Source organism: Ranitomeya variabilis, chromosome 8 (genome assembly GCF_051348905.1).
Source record: "Ranitomeya variabilis isolate aRanVar5 chromosome 8, aRanVar5.hap1, whole genome shotgun sequence".
Classification (NCBI taxonomy): Eukaryota; Metazoa; Chordata; class Amphibia; order Anura; family Dendrobatidae; genus Ranitomeya; species Ranitomeya variabilis.
In genome coordinates, this window is record NC_135239.1 from 23742396 (window position 1) to 23768691 (window position 26296).

A 26296-nucleotide genomic window follows, 5' to 3' on the forward strand; every position below is an offset into this window, starting at 1 on the left:
GTCTGAAGGAACCCATACACATTAGTCTTATGGCCGATAGACCCGTTGATACCAGTGTGGAGGATAAGGATTTCCGACTGACCGTCTTTGTGCTCTCTGGAGATAAGCCACCTTCAGAGATGTCCGACAGCGGCCCTATCATAGGGAACACAGGAGCGCTCAGCAGAGCAGGCGGAGAGTTGGGCGAGATAGAGACCCTCAGTTATCTACAGTGTATGGGGGCTTAAGGGTTTTCTTATGATAACTATATGTCTAATCATGGGGTCTGGCATCTGGAACCATCTCCAGTATCTAAAACAAAGGGACCCTCAGTACATCTTGCACCGCTCATTATCAGGCGCTGTGTCTGGATTTGCACCAAGTTTAAAGGGGTTGTATCATAAGATATCATGTGAATGGAGCAATGCTCCCACCCTCACACCACCGCGCCATTCATTGTCTATGTGACTGGCAGCCGTAGCTGAACACAATGGCTATCAGAGGAAATGAAGGGAGCGCTGGTGTGTGTACAGAACTATTGCCCCATTAAAATGGAGCTCTCCACAGTTTGTTTTCAGGATCGCTGGGGGTCCTAGTAGCAAAAATCAAGTTAATACCTACCCTGTGGATAGGTAATAGTTTGCATATTTTTTTTACTGGAGGGTCGCAGTGCCAGGGCGAAATTTGTGCTGTTTCATAAAAGAGTTGGGTTGCATGAAACAGCCAGGTAGAGGGCACCTGTCATTTTAGAGATGAATGCAGTAACAGAAGACAATTCATGGGAGAAACATTCAGTGACAGCAAACAGAAATGTTGAAAATATTAAGGAATTATAGCCCATAGCTTTCTCGAAAGTTGTTGAACTTTTTTATTATTTTCACACATAAACCAGAAGTTGCTTTAGATGCCCAGTGGCCAGGGACTAAGTGACGGGACTGGACATGTCCTAGAAGTCAGGATCGACATTTGCAGACGGGTTGGTGAGAATGCCATCCATGTCTGGTACTGAGGACAATGACGGCCAACGTCACCAGGCCGGATAATTACAAAACATTTCCCACTTTTCTCAGACTCAGGATGAAGCTCGTCAGCAGCTGAGAGAATTTGAAGAAACAAAGAAGCAGATAGAAGAGGATGGAGACAGAGAGATCCAGGACATCAAGATAAAATATGAGCGGCGACTGCGGGAGGAGAGGGAAAATTCCCTGCGACTGAAGGGGGAGAGTGGAATTATGAGAAAAAAGGTAAAACATTGACATATTATACTGTGCATAAAGTCCGGGACCAGCAGCAGCTGCCAGGACGATCGTTTGGGTGGATGCAATGCAAAGGGTGAAACCTGCAGAATTTCCGCAGTTAAATCCACAGAAAGAAATGAACAATTTTGTGCATATTTTTCCGCTGCAGATTTGAATTTGGTGAAATATCTGTGCAGATGCTTCCTAAATCTGAAATCTAACCGTGCAAGGAAATGACAGGTGTAATCCTCTTCCATGTAGTTCAGCAGTCTACAGAAAGACATTGAGGAGCGGGCGGCAGACATTGAGAAACTGAAGACAGAGGAGCAGAAGCTGCAGGGAGTGATCAAGTCTCTGGATAAGGACATTCAGGGGCTGAAGAGAGAGATCCAGGAGCGGGATGAGACCATACAGGACAAGGTGAGGCCCTGGGTGATGAGCAGATTTCCCCAGCGCAGTACAGGTAAGAACTCTGCGCACTGCCAGTGAATGGAAACTGCTCACACGGGTTGTCATAATGAGTCGCCGTTGTATTGAGGTCCTTTTAGGAACATTTTGTAGCTCACATCTCGATGTCTCTGTGATTTCCAGGAGAAGAGAATCTACGATCTGAAGAAGAAGAATCAGGAGCTGGAGAAATTCAAGTTCGTTCTGGATTATAAAATCAAGGAACTGAAGAAGCAGATCGAGCCCCGAGAAAACGACATCAAGGAGATGAAGGAGCAGATCCAGGAGGTGACGCGCCCCGACCACCTCCCTTCACATGATCAGAAGCTTCGTTCCTAGGCTGGATTCACACCTGCAGCTTTTTGGGGAGTGGATGGGGACATCTATAGGAAGGAATTATTTCCACTCCTCTGTTTGGCTAAAACCAGCCTTTTTATCTTAAATACTTGTATTTTGGGGTAAAACACGTTTTTTGCAGTTCGGTTTCATTAAACAATGTTACGTCGCTTGGCTTTTACAGGCTCCTTGTTTCCCTGCACATTGCTGGTTGCAGAATGAGTTAACTGAAAATCCATCAGTGAGCTCATTGTGACAGGGAGTTTCTAATTCATTTATCTTGTTTTTTTCTAAGCTCCTCTCAGCTTACTATATGACCACCTCAAAGATCAGCTCAATTGTCATGTGACCATGAATCAGCACAGAATTCATAAATAGACAGATAAGAGGTTCCAGACTCCCCATTAGGACAAGCTCACTGATGGATTCTCGGTCAGCTCATTGCACAGCCATAAATGTGCAGAGATACACATAGCACGTAAAACCCAAACTGTGCTACATTTCTGCATGAAACCTATTTGCACAAATTCCTTTTAGCCAAAAATGTATCCATTTAAGTACAATATGAAAATGTTCCCGAAGGTATCCATGTCCTTTAAAGGGATCCCCCACCTTTTATACAATCTTGTTTTATTAGAAAGGTCCGTTAAAGATAAGCTAATCAAACTTCTGGCACCCCATCGTGATTATCTATCATTTTGGGGGAAACATGACAAGTGTTTAATTTCTTGCAGCGCCTCTACTGGGGAAATGAAGCATTGCATTCTCAGTTATCCATTCGGTTTAACCCTTTAGATACCATGGTGTATATTGAAATCTAAGCATATAAGGGGCTCCTTCTGTCACCCCCTTCAGTTATGGGATGACAGTGAGATGTCATGGTTTTTTTATTCCTCCCCATAATATTTGATATCAGAATAATCGTCTGTTTCTGATGGTCTCTGCATCAGATGGAGGCAGAACTGGAGCGTTTCCATAAGCAGAACACACAGCTGGATCTGAACATCACAGAACTGAAGCAGAAGCTGAAAGCCACCGAGCGGGAGATGCAGAAGGAGAGGCAGAAGGTGAGGAAGAGCCCGGGGAGGAGGCATCGAAAGTGGAGCGCCTCTGCTCAGCCTCATCTTACCGTTTACATTTAGACCCCGTACTCACATCAAGTGCTCTACTCCATTCACATCCAAAGCTGCGTACAGAATATCTGCTAACTCTCAGGCTCCAGATTGTCACATCGCAGCACTAGCAGTAACCAGTGGTGTATACAATGATGGCGGGTTTTCTTCTCTAAAGATGTGGATATAAGATCCCTCATTATAATGTGACGTGGATTCTGCCCTGTCCGCAGGTCCGTGACGTGGAAGCCTTGGTTAAACGCTTCAAGACCGATCTGCACAATTGTGTCGGATTCATCCAGGAGCCTAAAAAGCTGAAGGACAATATCCGGGAGCTGTATACAAAATACGTGCAAGAGAGTGACGCAGTGAGTCCACATAGACGTATCTCCTACATAGGGGTCTGTATACTGTATGTATCACCTACATAGGGGTCTGTATACTATGCATATCTCCTATACAGGGGTCTGTGTACTGTACAGTGTATATCTCCTCTACAGGGGTCTGTGTACTGTATATATCTCATGTACAGGGGTCTGTATACTGTATGTATCTCCTGTGCAGGGGTCTGTATACTGTATGTATCTCCTGTACAGGGGTCTGTATACTGTGTATATCTCCTGTACAGGGGTCTTTATACTGTATGTATCTCCTGTGCAGGGGTCTGTATACTGTATGTATCTCCTGTGCAGGGGTCTGTATACTGTATATATCTCCTGTACAGGGGTCTGTATACTGTATGTATCTCCCGTACAGGGGTCTGTATACTGTATATATCTCCCGTACAGGGGTCTGTATACTGTATATATCTCCCGTACAGGGGTCTGTATACTGTATGTATCTCCCGTACAGGGGTCTGTATACTGTATATATCTCCTGTACAGGGGTCTGTATACTGTATATATCTCCTGTACAGGGGTCTGTATACTGTATATATCTCCTGTACAGGGGTCTGTATACTGTATGTATCTCCTGTGCAGGGGTCTGTATACTGTATATATCTCCTGTACAGGGGTCTGTATACTGTATATATCTCCTGTGCAGGGGTCTGTATACTGTATGTATCTCCTGTACAGGGGTCTGTATACTGTGTATATCTCCTGTACAGGGGTCTTTATACTGTATGTATCTCCTGTGCAGGGGTCTGTATACTGTATGTATCTCCTGTGCAGGGGTCTGTATTTATTACCTACAGAGGTCTTTATCTGCTTTGTAAGGGTCTGTATATATCTCCTGTATACAGGGATGTATACTGTATATAACTTCTGCATGGTGACACCAGTTAATCATTACATTATACACAAGACTCCGGATTGATCCCGGCACCGGCAGTAGCTGGGAAAGTGATTTTCATCCTTTTTCCAGACTATCTGATCTTGGTGCCCATCAGACGTCCCAGTTGATCCATAGAGCAGGGAATCTTCTTGTAAGTTTCTTACTTCTCCTTCCTTCCAGGCAGAGATTGTGGGCATCGATGCGGACATCCAGCGGGAATTTGCCCGGCAGCGGGAGCACTTGGAGCGCAGCCTGAGCACATTACAGAAGAAGCTGGTGAAGGACACAGAGATCCACCGTGCTGATAACGTCCGGGTGATGCAGGTAGAGGCACAACCTAATGGAGATCCGCCAGCAGTACATGCATTTCCCTGTCTGCCCTTGTCCCTGAGGCTGTGATCACATGATGCATTGCTTTGGCCTCAGGGACTTGTGATTTTCTGCAGCATTTTATGATCGCTCTTTTACTCCAATCCCATCCACTACACTGTGACATCTGGCTGCGGAGGTGACATATTATAACTGTCCATGTGACCGCAGCGTGCAAGTGAGTCCACCGTCTCTGCTTTGTCTTGTGCAGGAAAATGTAACACTGATTAAGGAAATTAATGAGTTACGTCGAGAGCTGAAGATCAGTCGTACAAAGGTCCATGACCTGGAGGTGGCGCTTGGGGTAGAAAGGAAGAACCGCAGGAGTAGCCTGGCAGACTCCAAAGGTGATCATTGCTCTGTTATACTGTGCCGTGGACACGCTGCTCCATCATCACACAGCGCTGCTCCATCATCACACAGCGCTGCTCCATCATCACACAGCCACTCACAGGACATGAGATCATTGCTGGAGGCACAATGGACTGGCAGAGATGTAGGCACAGAAAATGTGATCACAACCCTGTGCCGATCGTATGCCTGTAATACACCTCATAGTCTTCTGTAAGGGTTCACAGTGCAAAACTCCTCACATCCCTGCCATCTCCCCAGTAACTCACAGAAGGGTCACCGATTGTGATACATTGTGGGAAATGTAAGACCAGTATAGTGCGGCAGAGTCCAGCGTAGTACCGTAGAGTTCATCATATTACGGCAGAGTCCAGTATAGTACGGCAGAGTCAAGTATAGTACGGCAGAGTGCAGTATAGTACGGCAGAGTCCACTATAGTACGGCAGAGTCCAGTATAGTACGGCAAAGTGCAGCATAGTACGGCAGAGTCCAGCATAGTACGGCAGAGTCAAGTATAGTACGGCAGAGTGCAGCATAGTACGGCAGAGACCAGTATAGGACGGCAGAGTGCAGTATAGTACGGCAGAGTGCAGTATAGTACGGCAGAGTGCAGTGTAGTACGGCAGAGTGCAGTGTAGTACGGCAGAGTGCAGTATAGTACCATAGAGTCCAGTATAGTACGGCAGAGTGCAGCATAGTACGGCAGAGTGCAGCATAGTACGTCAGAGTCCAGTATAGTACAACAGAGAGCAGTATAGTACGTCAGAGTCCAGTATAGTACAACAGAGAGCAGTATAGTACGGCAGAGTCCAGTATAGTACGGCAGAGTGCAGTACAGTACGACAGAGTCCAGTATAGTACGGCAGAGTGCAGTACAGTACGGCAGAGTGCAGCATAGTACGGCAGAGTGCAGCATAGTATGGCGGAGTTCCACATAGTACGGCAGAGTCCAGTATAGTACGGCAGAGTGCAGTATAGTACGGCAGAGTGCAGCATAGTACGGCAGAGTGCAGCATAGTACGGCAGAGTGCAGCATAGTACGGCAGAGTGCAGCATAGTACGGCAGAGTCCAGTATAGTACGGCAGAGTCCAGTGTAGTACGGCAGAGTACAACACAGTGTAGCATAGCAAAGTACACAGTTTGGTACTGCAATGTTCGATGTAGTGCAGCAAAGGACAGTATAACACAAAGGAGTGCAACATAGTGCAGCAGAGTGCAACATAGTGCAGCAGAGATCAGTGTAAAGTAGCAAAGTATAGTTTAGCAGAGTGTAAAGCAGTGCAGCAGAGCACAGTGTAGGGGCATATTCAGAGATCAGACCGTAATGCACAGACTGGTCACGAGTCTTCTGGCCTGAGCATGACCACTTCATATATTTCTATGAATCTGTCTTGCTTGGCTTTGGAGATCCGTGGCCTGTCTGTGCATTGCGGTCTGATCTCGGACTAATTTATACAGACAAACATATAAATATCAGCTATAAATTATACCATATACATTTCAATGGCAACTCAAACAGCAATACTTAGAAACAGGAGAAACAAGAGTCAAAAAGTAGCCAATACATTCAACAATCAAATTATTTATTAAAAATTCTGTCATTAATTTTCACATAAAATATGCATAATATTATTAAGTAGTATATAGTAGATGGTTTACAGTAGCATTGTGACTACATCCCTAGATACAATCAGTGACCCAGATTCACAAAACAAGATAGATGTGAATACTACAGAAACTTAGAGATTTTTACAAATGGACAGCATATAAATTGCTACCATATGAGTGCTTATATCCAAGGTGCATAGTGACCTAGCACAATGCTGCAATCAGATTAGTGTTAGTGGAATCGCTATATGTTTCTGTGTAGTTCATACAAAGTTCATGGTTAAATAAAGGGGTACCCATAAGTGCAGTGGTCCCGTCCGGATCCTGGCCCTCTAACCCCAACGCGCGTATCGCGTGTGATTATTACCGCTTCCTCAGGGGGTCCTGTAGAACTGTAAATGCAGCTTTGAATGTGATGGCAGTGTTAGTCTTCAGGTTGTGAATACAGTGCAGGACATGCTGTAGTGACAGAACTGTGATTGCAGCTCTGAATGTGACTGGAGTACGATAGGATGAAGTAAAGCAAGCTATCTGCTGTGTTGTCTGATATGATATGCGGACATTAGATTCGCTGTGTTCTCTATAACAGGGTCTTCTATCAGCGATCCGCATGCCTCAGGGGTGCTGCGGCTAAATATCGAGCAGGAAACAGCAAGGATCATTGAACTTCAGAAACTGGAGATCAAACGCTTACACGACGTGCTTCAATCACAGGATGTGACGGCGGGGATCAGACCGTCCTCGGTGGGGAGGTTACCGTCACTCACCACCTGATCGCACGGCAGCTGTTATTATAACCCAATAAACAGTCATCCTCCCAGCATTCATGTGTCTGATACAATCTTTCTTTCTCCACATGACGGATATGGAATTGGTTTCCTCACTGAGGTGTAGCTGGACATCCTAGACCCCGCCATCGTCATAACCGTCAGCATAGAGACGTTACACAGCTGATATACAACACGCTATATATTTATATATTGAGATGTCGCCATTTATATCATTCAGGATCACATGATTAAAAAGTTCACACATTGACACAACGTCTTATGCCACCGCTTTCTTAGGTTCACTGTTACTTCTATGGCTATAATATTGTTTCCCATCTTGTGACTGTCCAACTATTGTAACACTACAATTCCCATCATGCCCTGAAGCCTTTCTTTACAAGCGATGTAGTTATAAAGTGACGAGTGGCGGCGTTGTTTTAGCGCAGGACTTTTCCTGGACATTGCTCTTTTAAGTGCTCTGATCACATCAGCCTCATCTATCATTTACAGGAAATGTCGCACTGTTACTTTGTAGCCGTGAGATTTTTTCCTGAGAGTACGATTCTCTCAGTCCCTCACCCAGAGATGGTATGTAAGGTTTTACCCTTCATTAATCATTAGAAGGAGCCTCGGGAGCTGTTTTCAGGCTGGAATCACACAGGCAGTTTTTGGTGCAGTTTTTTTTAGCCAAAGCTAGAAGTGGATTTCAGCAGGAAGAAGTATCAATCAGTCCATTATACAATATTTCCTATTGCTCCTAAATCCCCTGCTGGTTCTGGCTCAAAAAAACTGCAGAAAAGCTGTATGTATGATATAAAAGAGCAGAACTGTGAATGCAGCTCTAGGATATGATATGATACAAAAGAGCAGAACTGTGAATGCAGCTCTAGGATACGATACAAAAGGGCAGAACTGTGAATGCAGCTCTAGGATATGATACAAAAGGGCAGAACCGTGAATGCAGCTCTAAGATATGATGCAAAAGAGCAGAACTGTGAATGCAGCTCTAGGATATGATACAAAAGGGCAGAACAGTGAATGCAGCTCTAGGATATGATACAAAAGGGCAGAACCGTGAATGCAGCTCTAAGATATGATGCAAAAGAGCAGAACTGTGAATGCAGCTCTAGGATATGATGCAAAAGAGCAGAACTGTGAATGCAGCTCTAGGATACGATACAAAAGGGCAGAACTGTGAATGCAGCTCTAGGATATGATGCAAAAGAGCAGAACTGTGAATGCAGCTCTAGGATACGATACAAAAGGGCAGAACTGTGAATGCAGCTCTAGGATATGATACAAAAGGGCAGAACAGTGAATGCAGCTCTAGGATATGATACAAAAGAGCAGAACTGTGAATGCAGCTCTAGGATATGATGCAAAAGAGCAGAACGGTGAATGCAGCTCTAGGATATGATACAAAGGGCAGAACTGTGAATGCAGCTCTAGGATACGATACAAAAGAGCAGAACGGTGAATGCAGCTCTAGGATATGATGCAAAAGAGCAGAACTGTGAATGCAGCTCTAGGATACGATACAAAAGGGCAGAACTGTGAATGCAGCTCTAGGATATGATACAAAAGGGCAGAACAGTGAATGCAGCTCTAGGATATGTGTTATGACCCCAATGGCGAGGGTCTCAGAGGAACGTGGAAGTCTGCAGAATACAAAAATCCAGCTCATAGGGCAGTGGTAACTGGGTTGACCATATATCTACTCCTAACGCCAACACTAGAAGTAGCCGGGGATCATTCCTACGTTGATTCTAGATGACACGCGCCAGCCGGAGAATCTAGCTACCCCTAGTAGAGGAAAACAAAGACCTTTCTTGCCTCCAGAGAAGGGGACCCCAAAGCTGGATAGAAGCCCCCCACAAATAATGACGGTGAGGTAAGAGGAAATGACAAACACAGAAATGAACCAGGTTTAGCACAGAGAGGCCCGCTTACTGATAGCAGAATAAAGAAAGGTAACTTATATGGTCAACAAAAACCCTATCAAAATCCACACTGGAAATTCAAGAACCCCCGAACCGTCTAACGGTCCGGGGGGAGAACACCAGCCCCCTAGAGCTTCCAGCAAAGGTCAGGATGTAGATTTGGAACAAGCTGGACAAAAATACAAAACCAAAACAAATAGCAAAAAGCAAAAGGCAGACTTAGCTGATATAACTGGAACCAGGATCAGTAGACAAGAGCACAGCAGACTAGCTCTGATAACTACGTTGCCAGGCATTGAACTGAAGGTCCAGGGAGCTTATATAGCAACACCCCTAACTAACGACCCAGGTGCGGATAAAAGGAATGACAGAAAAACCAGAGTCAAAAAACTAGTAACCACTAGAGGGAGCAAAAAGCAAATTCACAACAGTACCCCCCCCTTAGTGAGGGGTCACCGAACCCTCACCACGACCACCAGGGCGATCAGGATGAGCGGCATGAAAGGCACGAACTAAATCGGCCGCATGAACATCAGAGGCGACCACCCAGGAATTATCCTCCTGACCATAGCCCTTCCACTTGACCAGGTACTGAAGCCTCCGCCTGGAGAGGCGAGAATCCAAGATCTTCTCCACCACGTACTCCAACTCGCCCTCAACCAACACCGGAGCAGGAGGCTCAGCAGAAGGAACTACAGGCACAATGTACCGCCGCAACAAGGACCTATGAAATACATTGTGAATAGCAAACGACACAGGAAGATCCAGACGAAAAGATACAGGATTAAGGATTTCCAATATCTTGTAAGGCCCAATAAAACGAGGTTTAAATTTGGGAGAGGAGACCTTCATAGGAACAAAGCGGGAAGAAAGCCATACCAAATCCCCAACGCGTAGTCGGGGACCCACACCGCGGCGGCGGTTGGCAAAGCGCTGAGCCTTCTCCTGTGACAACTTCAAGTTGTCCACCACATGATTCCAGATCTGCTGCAACCTATCCACCACAGAATCCACCCCAGGACAGTCAGAAGGCTCCACATGACCCGAAGAAAAGCGAGGATGGAAACCAGAGTTGCAGAAAAAAGGCGAAACCAAGGTGGCGGAACTAGCCCGATTATTAAGGGCAAACTCAGCCAACGGCAAGAATGTCACCCAATCGTCCTGATCAGCAGAGACAAAACACCTCAAATAAGCCTCCAAAGTCTGATTGGTTCGCTCCGTCTGTCCATTAGTCTGAGGATGGAAAGCAGACGAAAACGACAAATCAATGCCCATCCTACTACAAAAGGATCGCCAGAACCTGGAAACGAACTGGGATCCTCTGTCTGACACAATATTCTCAGGGATGCCGTGCAAACGAACCACGTTCTGGAAAAACACAGGAACCAGATCGGAAGAGGAAGGCAGCTTAGGCAAAGGAACCAAATGGACCATCTTGGAGAAGCGATCACATATCACCCAGATAACGGACATGCCCTGAGATAGCGGAAGATCAGAAATGAAATCCATGGAGATATGTGTCCAAGGTCTCTTCGGGACAGGCAAGGGCAAGAGCAAACCGCTGGCACGAGAACAGCAAGGCTTAGCTCGAGCACAAGTCCCACAGGACTGCACAAATGACCGCACATCCCTTGACAAGGAAGGCCACCAAAAGGACCTGGCCACCAGATCTCTGGTGCCAAAAATTCCCGGGTGACCTGCCAACACCGAGGAATGAACCTCGGAAATGACTCTGCTGGTCCACTTATCCGGGACAAACAGTCTGTCAGGTGGACAAGACTCAGGCCTATCAGCCTGAAATCTCTGCAACACACGTCGCAGATCCGGAGAAATAGCTGACAAGATAACTCCATCTTTAAGAATACCAACAGGATCAGCGACTCCAGGAGCATCAGGCACAAAGCTCCTAGAAAGAGCATCGGCCTTCACATTCTTTGAACCTGGTAAATACGAGACAACAAAATCAAAGCGGGAGAAAAACAATGACCAGCGGGCCTGTCTCGGATTAAGGCGTTTAGCAGACTCGAGATACATCAGATTTTTGTGATCAGTCAAGACCACCACACGATGCTTAGCACCCTCGAGCCAATGACGCCACTCCTCAAATGCCCATTTCATGGCCAACAACTCCCGATTGCCCACATCATAATTTCGCTCGGCAGGCGAAAACTTCCTAGAGAAAAAGGCACAAGGCTTCATAACAGAGCAACCAGGGCCTCTCTGCGACAAAACGGCCCCTGCCCCAATCTCCGAAGCATCCACCTCAACCTGAAAGGGAAGAGAGACGTCAGGCTGGCACAAAACAGGCGCCGAAGTAAACCGGCGTTTCAACTCCTGGAAAGCCTCCACGGCAGCAGGAGCCCAGTTAGCTACATCGGAGCCCTTCTTGGTCATATCCGTCAAAGGTTTCACAATGCTAGAAAAATTAGCGATAAAACGACGGTAGAAGTTAGCGAAGCCCAAGAACTTCTGAAGACTCTTAACTGACGAGGGCTGAGTCCAATCAAGAATAGCCCGAACCTTGACTGGGTCCATCTCCACAGCAGAAGGGGAAAAAATGAACCCCAAAAAGGGAACCTTCTGTACACCAAAGAGACACTTTGAGCCCTTGACAAACAAAGAATTTTCACGCAAAATTTTAAAGACCAACCTGACCTGCTCCACATGCGAATCCCAATTATCAGAAAAAACCAAAATATCATCCAGATAAACAATCAAAAATTTATCCAGATACTTCCGGAAAATGTCATGCATAAAGGACTGAAAAACTGAAGGCGCATTGGAGAGCCCAAAAGGCATCACCAAGTACTCAAAATGACCTTCGGGCGTATTGAATGCGGTTTTCCATTCATCACCTTGCTTAATGCGCACAAGGTTGTACGCACCACGAAGGTCTATCTTGGTGAACCACTTGGCACCCTTAATCCGGGCAAACAAGTCAGACAACAGCGGTAAAGGATACTGAAATTTGACAGTGATCTTATTTAAAAGCCGATAATCAATACAAGGTCTCAAAGATCCGTCCTTTTTTGCCACAAAAAAGAATCCCGCACCAAGAGGGGAAGAAGACGGACGAATATGTCCTTTCTCCAGAGACTCCTTGATATATGAACGCATAGCGGTATGTTCAGGTACCGACAGATTAAACAGTCTTCCCTTAGGAAATTTACTGCCTGGGATCAAATCTATAGCACAGTCACAGTCCCTATGAGGAGGCAGTGCACTGGACTCAGACTCACTGAAGACATCCTGATAATCAGACAAATACTCCGGAACTTCCGAAGGCGTAGAAGAAGCAATAGACACAGGCAGGGAATCCCCATGAATACCACGACAGCCCCGACTTGAGACTGACATAGCCTTCCAGTCCAGGACTGGATTATGGGTCTGTAACCATGGCAGCCCTAAAACAACCAAATCATGCATTTTATGTAAAACCAGGAAACGTATCACCTCGCGGTGTTCAGGAGTCATGCACATGGTAACCTGTGTCCAATACTGCGGTTTATTTGCTGCCAATGGTGTAGCATCAATACCCCTAAGAGGGATAGGATTTTCTAATGGTTCAAGAGTAAAACCACAGCGCTTAGCAAATGAGAGATCCATGAGACTCAGGGCAGCACCCGAATCTACAAACGCCATGACAGGATAAGATGACAGTGAGCAAATCAAAGTTACAGACAGAATAAATTTAGGTTGCAAATTACCAACGGTGACAGGACTAACAACCTTAGCTATACGTTTAGAGCATGCTGAGATAACATGTGTAGAATCACCACAGTAGTAGCACAAGCCATTCCGGCGTCTATGAATTTTCCGCTCATTTCTAGTCAGGATTCTATCACATTGCATTAAATCAGGTGTCTGTTCAGACAACACCATGAGGGAATTTGCGGTTTTTCTATCACATTGCACCGAATTAGGTGTCTGTTCAGACAACACCATGAGGGAATTTGCGGTTTTTCTATCACATTGCACCGAATTAGGTGTCTGTTCAGACAACACCATGAGGGAATTTGCGGTTTTGCGCTCCCGCAACCGCCGGTCAATTTGAATAGCCAGTGCCATAGTATCATTCAGACCTGTGGGAATGGGAAAACCCACCATAACATTCTTAATGGCTTCAGAAAGGCCATTTCTAAAATTAGCGGCCAGTGCACACTCGTTCCAATGTGTCAGCACGGACCATTTCCGAAATTTTTGGCAATACACTTCAGCCTCGTCCTGCCCCTGAGACATAGCCAGCAAGGCCTTTTCTGCCTGAATCTCAAGATTGGGTTCCTCATAAAGTAAACCGAGCGCCAGAAAAAATGCATCAAGATCAGCCAATGCCGGATCTCCTGGTGCCAGCGAAAAAGCCCAATCCTGAGGGTCACCCCGTAAGAACGAAATAACAATTTTTACTTGCTGAGCAGAATCTCCAGATGAACAGGGTCTCAGGGACAAAAACAATTTACAATTATTCACGAAATTCCTAAACCTAAACCTGTCTCCGGAAAACAGTTCAGGAATCGGTATTTTAGGTTCTGACCTAGGATTACTGATAACATAGTCTTGTATGCCCTGCACACGAGTAGCCAGCTGGTCCACACTTGTAATCAAGGTCTGGACATTCATGTCTGCAGCAAGCATAGCCACTCTGAGGTAAAGGGGAAGAAGAAAAAAAAAAAAACTCAGAATCTTCTTTCTTATAATCCCTCTTCTGCAATGCATTAAACATTTAATACGGGCCTGGCAAACTGTTATGACCCCAATGGCGAGGGTCTCAGAGGAACGTGGAAGTCTGCAGAATACAAAAATCCAGCTCATAGGGCAGTGGTAACTGGGTTGACCATATATCTACTCCTAACGCCAACACTAGAAGTAGCCGGGGATCATTCCTACGTTGATTCTAGATGACACGCGCCAGCCGGAGAATCTAGCTACCCCTAGTAGAGGAAAACAAAGACCTTTCTTGCCTCCAGAGAAGGGGACCCCAAAGCTGGATAGAAGCCCCCCACAAATAATGACGGTGAGGTAAGAGGAAATGACAAACACAGAAATGAACCAGGTTTAGCACAGAGAGGCCCGCTTACTGATAGCAGAATAAAGAAAGGTAACTTATATGGTCAACAAAAACCCTATCAAAATCCACACTGGAAATTCAAGAACCCCCGAACCGTCTAACGGTCCGGGGGGAGAACACCAGCCCCCTAGAGCTTCCAGCAAAGGGCAGGATGTAGATTTGGAACAAGCTGGACAAAAATACAAAACCAAAACAAATAGCAAAAAGCAAAAGGCAGACTTAGCTGATATAACTGGAACCAGGATCAGTAGACAAGAGCACAGCAGACTAGCTCTGATAACTACGTTGCCAGGCATTGAACTGAAGGTCCAGGGAGCTTATATAGCAACACCCCTAACTAACGACCCAGGTGCGGATAAAAGGAATGACAGAAAAACCAGAGTCAAAAAACTAGTAACCACTAGAGGGAGCAAAAAGCAAATTCACAACAGATATGATACAAAGGGCAGAACTGTGAATGCAGCTCTAGGATACGATACAAAAGAGCAGAACGGTGAATGCAGCTCTAGGATATGATGCAAAAGAGCAGAACTGTGAATGCAGCTCTAGGATATGATGCAAAAGAGCAGAACTGTGAATGCAGCTCTAGATGGGAATACAGTGTACAAGATAATGTAAGAAAAAAAACCTGTAATTACAGAAGAAACTCCAGCAAAAGCTGCATGCATCATTGCAGCTCAAGGCCCTTTGCAATATGTTTTTCTGGTGTTTGCATAAGAAAACCCATGTAGAGACTCCAGCGTATTTTAAATGCAATGTGAATTTTTAATGTCATTTATATTTCTGTTTTCGGTATTTTTTTATTTAGTGTCACTATGAGAATAAGAACATGAGAATAACTTTAAAAACACCATAAAAATCACGCTGCATTAAAACAAAAAAATACTTATTTTCAATTTCATTATACTAACATCTGTCGGAAAAAAACGCTATTAAAAGCGTTCTCCTCCTGGGGTCGGACTCTCCTGTGCCTGACATATAGGGGTGAGAGCAGACATAGCACAGTATTAGCAACTACGGCGAAACAGCCTAACATATGGTCACCTTGGTGATCCCTTCCACTATCGATATGGATCCAAAAGAGAATAAGGAAGGTGCAAAATATGTGAAAATAATGTAAATTTATTAAGCACACATATATAAATACACGTAAAACATTGCGTAACAAAATCAGTACATAAATGGACCTACGTATACATAACAATACCCTAAAAATAGGGGGAGTATGAGACAGGCTGTATATACACAGAAAACCAAAAAGGAACACAATTCCCCAAGAGTATACATCACAATGGCTACCATGTATTGGATAGCATCTGGACCTAGTGCCCACATAGGGCTGTATCATATGTCCAAATATAGCAATATCACTAAGTAGGAGACAGTTGCTATCTCAAATACCACAGTTGGAACTAAAATCCTGAGTATGCCATATACCATAGAGTAATAATGGGAAAGTAATAGTGAGATTGATAGCCACATTAGTAATCAAATGGTATAGCTATGGTGCCCGTGGAATGATAATCTTGATCAAATACCAGCATACCTTATACACCATACCATAGTAAATAAAATGGTGTTGATAAGGTTATAACTAAAATAATAGCCAGACACAGCAGGATCTATATGGTACCCATACAATGGTCATGTACACTAACAATATCGCCTACCATGTGGAGTACTCATATTACCTGCAGCCATGTTGTAACCCCAGGGAATGGTCCTAATAGCGCGTATACGTAGGTACATTTATGTACTGATTTTGTTACGCAATGTTTTACGTGTATTTATATATGTGTGCTTAATAAATTTACATTATTTTCACATATTTTGCACCTTCCTTATTCTCTTTTGGATCCATAGCACAGTATTAGCTCATGATAATGCCGAGTTCCACCTCATCAGTCATAATAAGAAGCAGACTGTGAGAATTATGGATCCGTCAACAGCAGCATGTTACTTGTCTCTAGATCACACGGATTGCTTTAACTAAAAACTGAGCACAAATTGTAAAATAAGCAATGGAGAGACATTCCCTGTAAAGCCAGGGTCTCTTGGATGTTCACAGGTCGCAGAGGCGGCTCGTGATGATTTCATCGTTGCCTGTTATTTAGGCAAATGTGAGACTGTAATAGACAATGCACTGTATGTGTACAGCGATGCCGGCGGACAATGTGATATTGTGGCACCATGAACAATGCCCGGCTTGTAGAGCAGGTGCCAGGAGTCCCCGGTAGAGAAAACGTCACTTAAGAATTATCAGCCCCTTGTGCTTTATACTGAGATGGGGAGCCTATTACATGGTGCACCTATGTGCCATACATAGTGCCAATCCTAGTGTACCCCCCATAAAGTGCAACTTAGAATGTGACCCCCATACAGTGATGGACTTACAGTGTCTGTATTCTATGCAATCCATAGTATACCGACAGTCACCGTGTGCCCTCATACACTACCAGCCCTAGTGTGTCCTCATACAGTGCAACCTCCATGCAGTGAATGTGACCCCATACAGTATCAGCCATAGAGTCCCAACTCTAGTTCTTCCACATACTGTGCAATTCGCTGTGTGCCCCCAAACAGTGCCATTGTGTGCCTTCATACAAACTCATAATGTGCTCCTACTCAGTGCCAGCTATAGTGTGTCCTGCACAAAGTGTAACCCATAGTGTGCCCCATACAGTGCCAGTCATAGTGTGCCCCACACAGTGCCTGTCATAGTGTGTCCCATACAGTACCTGTCATAGTGTGCCCCATACAGTGCCTGTCATAGTGTGCCCCATACAGTACCTGTCATTGTGTGCTGCACACAGTGCCTGTCATAGTGTGCCCCACACAGTGCCTGTCATAGTGTGCCCCATACAGTGCCAGCCATAGTGTGCCCCATACAGTGCCTGTCATAGTGTGCCCCATACAGTGCCTGTCATAGTGTGCCCCATACAGTGCCAGTCATAGTGTGCCCCATACAGTGCCTGTCATAGTGTGCCCCATACAGTGCCAGTCATAGTGTGCCCCATACAGTGCCAGTCATAGTGTGCCCCATACAGTGCCTGTCATAGTGTGCCCCATACAGTGCCTGTCATAGTGTGCCCCATACAGTGCCTGTCATAGTGTGCCCCATACAGTGCCTGTCATAGTGTGCCCCATACAGTGCCAGCCATAGTGTGCCCCATACAGTGCCTGTCATAGTGTGCCCCATACAGTGCCTGTCATAGTGTGCCCCATACAGTGCCAGCCATAGTGTGCCCCATACAGTGCCTGTCATAGTGTGCCCCATACATTGCCAGTCATAGTGTGCCCCATACAGTGCCAGTCATAGTGTGCCCCACACATTGCCAGTCATAGTGTGCCCCATACAGTGCCTGTCACAGTGTGCCCCATACAGTGCCTGTCATAGTGTGCCCACATACAGTGCCTGTCATAGTGTGCCCCCATACAGTGCCTGTCATAGTGTGCCCCCATACAGTGCCAGCCATAGTGTGCCCCATACAGTGCCAGTCATAGTGTGCCCCATACAGTGCCTGTCATAGTGTGCCCCATACAATGCCAGTCATAGTGTGCCCCATACAGTGCCTGTCATAGTGTGCCCCATACAGTGCCAGTCATAGTGTGCCCCATACAGTGCCAGTCATAGTGTGCCCCATACAGTGCCTGTCATAGTGTGCCCCATACAGTGCCTGTCATAGTGTGCCCCATACAGTGCCTGTCATAGTGTGCCCCATACAGTGCCAGTCATAGTGTGCCCCATACAGTGCCAGTCATAGTGTGCCCCATACAGTGCCTGTCATAGTGTGCCCCATACAGTGCCAGTCATAGTGTGCCCCATACAGTGCCAGCCATAGTGTGCCCCATACAGTGCCTGTCATAGTGTGCCCCATACAGTGCCAGTCATAGTGTGCCCCATACAGTGCTAGTCATAGTGTGCCCCATACAGTGCCAGTCATAGTGTGCCCCATACAGTGCCAGCCATAGTGTGCCCCATACAGTGCCTGTCATAATGTGCCCCATACAGTGCCAGCCATAGTGTGCCCCATACAGTGCCTGTCATAGTGTGCCCCATACAGTGCCAGTCATAGTGTGCCCCATACAGTGCCTGTCATAGTGTGCCCCATACAGTGCCTGTCATAGTGTGCCCCATACAGTGCCTGTCATAGTGTGCCCCATACAGTGCCAGCCATAGTGTGCCCCATACAGTGCCTGTCATAGTGTGCCCCATACAGTGCCTGTCATAGTGTGCCCCATACAGTGCCAGTCATAGTGTGCCCCATACAGTGCCTGTCATAGTGTGCCCCATACAGTGCCAGTCATAGTGTGCCCCATACAGTGCCAGTCATAGTGTGCCCCATACAGTGCCTGTCATAGTGTGCCCCATACAGTGCCTGTCATAGTGTGCCCCATACAGTGCCTGTCATAGTGTGCCCCATACAGTGCCTGTCATAGTGTGCCCCATACAGTGCCAGCCATAGTGTGCCCCATACAGTGCCTGTCATAGTGTGCCCCATACAGTGCCTGTCATAGTGTGCCCCATACAGTGCCAGCCATAGTGTGCCCCATACAGTGCCTGTCATAGTGTGCCCCATACAGTGCCAGTCATAGTGTGCCCCATACAGTGCTAGTCATAGTGTGCCCCATACAGTGCCAGCCATAGTGTGCCCCATACAGTGCCTGTCATAATGTGCCCCATACAGTGCCAGCCATAGTGTGCCCCATACAGTGCCAGTCATAGTGTGCCCCATACAGTGCCTGTCATAGTGTGCCCCATACAGTGCATAATCAGCGAGGTTCTCTCCAATGATAGAATTGACAGCCATGTGACCCCGGCTTTACCCCATTATCCAGGAGGTGCTTTATCTATCAGTTCTGCTCTTTTACATTCCATAATGGTTCAGCACCTTGATTATCACCCTGTATAGTGTAATACTATGTCTGTTCTCTCTTCTGTCCTTGTGTGCCATAGCAGAGGCCAACCACTACAACTTTCAGCATGCCCAGACCACAGGATGGGACCTGTGACTTATACCGAGTCCTCACATATCCTGGCTGCTCTGTGCTGAAGACTTTCTGGTTTCATGTAAATAGGGTTCAGCTTTCATAGAAAGTTCCACAACTTCTCTATATTCTTTGTGCTGCAGATCCTCACTCTGTGTTAAGATTTTGCTTTTGGTCGGTGGTAGAAACATTCTTGTTTAGGTCCATAGACAAAAAAACTGCACAAAACTAGAGCGCTAAGTGTAATTGTCAGGCCGGCGTCACACTGCCGTATAAAACGTCCAAGTGCTATGCGATAAAACAGTGCACTGCATTCAGGTGACATCCGAGTGCAGCAGTGCGATGTTTCACAGGCATGCATGGGTGCGAGTGACCCGAATTTTGCATGCTGCATTTTGTATTTTTTTCAGTCTGAGTACACAATCATAGAATAACATTGGTCCGAATGCAATCCCATTTTTTATCAGATTACATTAGTCCGATTTATTCGCAAGTGTGACGAGCCCTAATAATCGCTTATGTTTGAGTTCTGGGAATGTTTTCTGCCTCTAGATGTAAACGATAACCAGAGATCTTGAACATGATGAAGAATTGAAACACAAAGTGTATTAAATAGAATGAGACGAGTTCTATCCAGGATGTTTAGAAGGAGTAAAAACAAGTCCAAGTGAAAGAAGAGTAAAAATGTATAATGCATAAAGGCCTTGGCCGGTGCCCAGAGCAGCAGGTGGAGCAGACTCCTCACCTGGAATGTTCCTGCCCTTCCCGTCACTGCAGCCGCAGCCAATCCCCGTCCAGGACTCTGCCGAGGAGGAAGAGATAGAATTTCCACCTGTGAATAATAAACAAAAGCGGAGAATCCTGTAAGACGGGGACAAGATCAAGACGGCGGGGAGAAGAAAGGGGCTCACTGTCCCCCCCGCACATGTCCCAGGAGCAGTGTGGATGGTGAGGTGGGTATGAAGTTCTGCGCTGCACATGTCAGCAGAGGTTTAACCCACATAGGGCCCTTCCTGAGGCAGGCAACGACTAATGGGTAATTATAACATATGGGCCCCCGCAGACGATGAGCATGTGGGCACACACCTGTAATATAAGGGAATGGACTGCTAGGACAATAGATGGAGGGGGCAGTTACAACTGGGACCCAGTGCATAAAGAGGTCCAAAAGGCCATAAAGAAAGACGGCCATGCCACAAATTCTACATATTATACCTGTTTCTGGGACAACTTGTTGAAAATCGACGGAGGAAATAAGAAAATCTAACTGAATAGTCATATTAATTCCTGCCAATCAGGAAAGTGGAGAATGTAATGGTTTACGGCATTCTTCTAGTATCGGTATTATTGTTCTGCACAGGGAAAGCTGTAAATCCCGGGGAAAATGCGTCACTGGATCCTTCTTACAGTCATTCCAGATAGGAACAAGGAGCAGTCCTAAGTCCTGACCAGGGCCGCTCACTGCGCACCTCTGTTTATCACTGAGTCCATTGTACCTGGGGACTGAGGTTCTGATCTTATCTGCAAACCAAACCCGATCCACGCAAACAGCGAGCTGCGCCCTGAGCGAGGAATGCCGGACGTTCAGTACATTGTAGACTGCGGCTATACACTGTAATTCTGCTGATGGCGATGGTGGGGTTTTCCCCCCCGCAGTATACACCACTGGGCAGGTGCAGTACAGTGCCTTGCGAAAGTATTCGGCCCCCTGGAACTTTTCAACCTTTTCCCACATATCATGCTTCAAACATAAAGATACCAAATATACATTTTTGGTGAAGAATCAACAACAAGTGGAACACAATTGTGAAGTTGAACGAAAGTTATTGGTTATTTTAAATTTTTGTGCAAAATCAAAAACTGAAAAGTGGGGTGTGCAATATTATTCGGCCCCTTTACTTTCAGTGCAGCAAACTCACTCCAGAAGTTCATTGTGGATCTCTGAATGATCCAGTGTTGTCCTAAATGCCTAATGATGATAAATAGAATCCACCTGTGTGTGACCAAGTCTCCGTATAAATGCCCCTGCTCTGGGATAGTCTCAGGGTTCTCTTTGAAGCACAGAGAGCATCATGAAGACCAAGGAACACAACAGGCAGGTCCGTGATACTGTTGTGGAGAAGTTTAAATCTGGATTTGGATACAAAATGATTTCCAAAACTTTAAACATCCCAAGGAGTACTGTGCAAGCTATCATATTGACATGGAAGGAGTATCATAACACGGCAAATCTACCGAGACCTGGCCGTCCCTCTAAACTTTCATCTCAAACAATGAGAAGACTGATCAGAGATGCAGCCAAGAGGCCCATGATCACTCTGGATGACCTGCAGAGATCTACAGCTGAGGTGGGACAGTCTGTCCATAGGACAACAATCAGTCGTACACTGCACAAATCTGGCCTTTATGGAGTGGCAAGAAGCCATTTCTCAAAGATATCTATAAAAAGTGTTGTTTAAAGTTTGCAACAAGCCACCTGAGAGACACCAAACATGTGGAAGAAGGTGCTCTGGTCAGATGAAACCAAAATCGAACTTTTTGGCATCAATGCCAAACAATATGTTTGGTGTAAAGGCAACACAGCTCATCACCCCGAACACACCATCCCCACTGTTAAACATGGTGGTGGCAGCATCATGGTTTGGGCCTGCTTTTCTTCAGCTGGGACAGGGAAGATGGTTAAAATTGATGGGAAGATGGATGGAGCCAAATACAGGACCATTCTTGAAGAAAACCTGTTGGAGTCTACAAAAGACCTGAGACTGGGACAGAGATTTGTCTTCCAATAAGACAATGATCCCAAACATAAAGCAAAATCTACAATGGAATGGTTCACAAATAAACGTATCCAGGTGTTAGAATGGCCAAGTCAGAGTCCAGACCTCAATCCAATCGAGAATGTGTGGAAAGAGCTGAAAACTGCTGATCACAAACGATCTCCATCAAACCTCACTGAGCTCGAGCTGTTTGCCAAGGAAGAATGGGCAAGAATTTCAGTCTCTCGATGTACAAAACTGATAGAGACATACCCCAAGAGACTTGTAATCGCAGCAACAGGTGGCGCAACAAAGTATTAAGTTAAAGGGGCCGAATAATATTGCACGCCCCACTTTTCAGATTTTGAATTTCCACAAACATTTTAAATAACCAATAAATTTCATTCAACTTCACAATTGTGTTCCACTTGTTGTTGATTATTCACCAAAAATTAACATTTGGTATCTTTATGTTTGAAGCATGATATGTGGGAAAAGGATGAAAAGTTCCAGGGGGCCGAATACTTTCGCAAGGCACTGAAACTGAAGCTCCTGGGTCCAATGCAAAATCGCAAACAGCCCCCCACTACTACCACTATGTGCCATTTATAATACCCTAGTGGGGCCATTACATCCTCTCAGGTAAGGAGTTAGGTGCGACTACCACCTCTGCACCCTGGCAGAATACAGGTATCATGGGCAAGAGGAAGGGTGATGTGGAACTTTCTGATCAACAACAATGTATCACATCCATTGTAACTAAAAACTCATTTCAATAATCTGATTATAGTCATTTATAAACCTATACCACTAAAAGAAACAAGATGTTCTTACCTGGTTAACAATATAATATTGTGGGCGGTATACTAGTAGATATATTCTTGTACATAGGAGCAGTATTATAGTAGTTATATTCTTGTACATAGGAGCAGTATTATAGTAGTTATATTCTTGTACATAGGAGCAGTATTATAGTAGTTATATTCTTGTACATAGGAGCAGTATTATAGTAGTTATATTCTTGTACATAGGAGCAGTATTATAGTAGTTATATTCTTGTACATAGGAGCAGTATTATAGTAGTTATATTCCTATACATAGGAGCAGTATTATAGTAGTTATATTCTTGTACATAGAGGCAGTATTATAGTAGTTATATTCTTGTACATAGGAGCAGTATTATAGTAGTTATATTCTTGTACATAGGGGCAGTATTATAGTAGTTATATTCTTGTACATAGGGGCAGTATTATAGTAGTTATATTCTTGTACATAGGAGCAGTATTATAGTAGTTATATCCTTATACATAGGAGCAGTATTATAGTAGTTATATTCTTGTACATAGAGTCAGTATTATAGTAGTTATATTCTTGTACATAGGAGCAGTATTATAGTAGTTATATTCTTGTACATAGGAGCAGTATTATAGTAGTTATATTCTTGTACATAGGAGCAGTATTATAGTAGTTATATTCTTGTATATAGGGGCAGTATTATAGTAGTTATATTCTTGTACATAGGGGCAGTATTATAGTAGTTATATTCTTGTACATAGGGGCAGTATTATAGTAGTTATATTCTTGTACATAAGAGCAGTATTATAGTAGTTATATTCTTGTACATAGGAGCAATATTATAGTAGTTATATTCTTGTACATAGGAGCAGTATTATAGTAGTTATATTCTTATACATAGGAGCAGTATTATAGTAGTTATATTCTTGTACATAAGAGCAGTATTATAGTAGTTATATTCTTGTACATAGGAGCAGTATTATAGTAGTTATATTCTTGTACATAGGAGCAGTATTATAGTAGTTATATTCTTGTACATAGGGGGCAGTATTATAGTAGTTATATTCTTGTACATAGGAGCAGTATTATAGTAGTTATATTCTTGTACATAGGAGCAGTATTATAGTAGTTATATTCCTATACATAGGAGCAGTATTATAGTAGTTATATTCTTGTACATAGAGGCAGTATTATAGTAGTTATATTCTTGTACATAGGAGCAGTATTATAGTAGTTATATTCTTGTACATAGGGGCAGTATTATAGTAGTTATATTCTTGTACATAGGGGCAGTATTATAGTAGTTATATTCTTGTACATAGGAGCAGTATTATAGTAGTTATATCCTTATACATAGGAGCAGTATTATAGTAGTTATATTCTTGTACATAGAGTCAGTATTATAGTAGTTATATTCTTGTACATAGGAGCAGTATTATAGTAGTTATATTCTTGTACATAGGGGGCAGTATTATAGTAGTTATATTCTTGTACATAGCAGCAGTATTATAGTAGTTATATTCTTATACATAGGAGCAGTATTATAGTAGTTATATTCTTGTACATAAGAGCAGTATTATAGTAGTTATATTCTTGTACATAGGAGCAGTATTATAGTAGTTATATTCTTATACATAGGAGCAGTATTATAGTAGTTATATTCTTGTACATAAGAGCAGTATTATAGTAGTTATATTCTTGTACATAGGAGCAGTATTATAGTAGTAATATTCTTGTACATAGGGGGCAGTATTATAGTAATTATATTCTTGTACATAGGGGCAGTATTATAGTAGATATATTCTTGTACATAGGAGCAGTATTATAGTAGGTATTTTCTTGTACATAGGAGCAGTATTATAGTATTTATATTCTTGTACATAGGGGGCAGTATTATAGCAGATATATTCTTGCACATAGGGGGCAGTATTAAAGTAGTTATATTCTTGTACATAGGAGAAGTATTATAGTAGTTATATTCTTGTACATAGGGGCAGTATTATAGTAGATATATTCTTGTACATACAAGCAGTATTATAGTAGTTATATTCTTGTAAATACGAGCAGTATTATAGTAGTTATATTCTTGTACATAGCGCTGTATTATAGTAGTTATATTCTTGTACATAGGTGCAGTACTATAGTAGTTATATTCTTGTATATACCAGTAGGGGCAGTATTATAGTAGTTATATTCTTGTACATAGCGCTGTATTATAGTAGTTATATTCTTGTACATAGGAGCAGTATTATAGTAGTTATATTCTTGTACATAGGTGCAGTACTATAGTAGTTATATTCTTGTATATACCAGTAGGGGCAGTATTATAGTAGTTATATTCTTGTATATAGGGGCAGTATTATAGTAGTTATAATCTTGTACATAGGGGAAGTATTATAGTAGTTATATTCTTGTACATAGGGGCAGTATTATAGTAGTTATATTCTTGTACATAAGGGCAGTATTAGGGTATGTGTCCACGTTCAGGATTGCACCAGGATTTGGTCACGATTTTTCATCAGCATTTGTAAGCCAAAACCAGGAGTGGAACAATTAGAGGAAAAGTATAATAGAAACATATGCTCCACTTTTGCATTTATCACCCACTCCTGGTTTTGGCTTACAAATACTGATGAAAAATCCTGACCAAATCCTGATGCAATCCTGAACGTGGACACATACCCTTATAGTAGTTATATACTTGTACATAAAGGCAGTATTATAGTAGTTATATTCTTGTACATAGGGGGCAGTATTATAGTAGTTATATTCTTGTACATAGAAGCAGTATTATAGTAGTTATATTCTTGTACATAGGGGCAGTACTATAGTAGTTATATTCTTGTACATAGGAGCAGTATTATAGTAGTTATATTCTTGTACATAGGGGCAGTATTATAGTAGTTATACTCTTGTACATAGGAGGCAGTATTATAGTAGTTATATTCTTGTACATAGGAGCAGTATTATAGTAGTTATATTCTTGTACATAGGAGGCAGTATTATAGTAGTTATATTCTTGTACATAGGAGGCAGTATTATAGTAGTTATATTCTTGTACATAGGGGCAGTATTATAGTAGTTATATTCTCGTACATAGGAGGCAGTATTATAGTAGTTATATTCTTGTACATAGGAGCAGTATTATAGTAGTTATATTCTTTTACATAGGAGCAGTATTATAGTAGTTATATTCTTGTACATAGGGGCAGTTTTATAATAGTTATATTCTTGTACATAGGGGCAGTAATATAGTAGTTATAT

At 43.7% G+C, this 26296-nt stretch overlaps 1 protein-coding gene across 4 annotated transcripts in view; it reads left to right on the forward strand.

Moving 5' to 3' along the window:
* CFAP57 (cilia and flagella associated protein 57) overlaps positions 1 to 7554 on the forward strand; it is a 21013-nt gene extending 13459 nt beyond the window's left edge. For 3 of the 4 annotated variants that reach the window (XM_077278112.1, XM_077278113.1, XM_077278114.1), the window contains exons 16-23: positions 1050 to 1223; positions 1479 to 1637; positions 1809 to 1952; positions 2951 to 3067; positions 3346 to 3480; positions 4568 to 4711; positions 4968 to 5103; positions 7307 to 7554. In XM_077278112.1, the coding sequence (XP_077134227.1) occupies positions 1050 to 1223; positions 1479 to 1637; positions 1809 to 1952; positions 2951 to 3067; positions 3346 to 3480; positions 4568 to 4711; positions 4968 to 5103; positions 7307 to 7491 (1194 nt within the window). In that variant the 3' untranslated portion in view covers positions 7492 to 7554. Of the gene's footprint in view, positions 1 to 1049; positions 1224 to 1476; positions 1638 to 1808; positions 1953 to 2950; positions 3068 to 3345; positions 3481 to 4567; positions 4712 to 4967; positions 5104 to 7306 lie in introns of those variants that run through there. The other variant, XM_077278115.1, reaches the window with a different exon arrangement.
* Positions 7555 to 26296: the final 18742 nt, after the last annotated feature.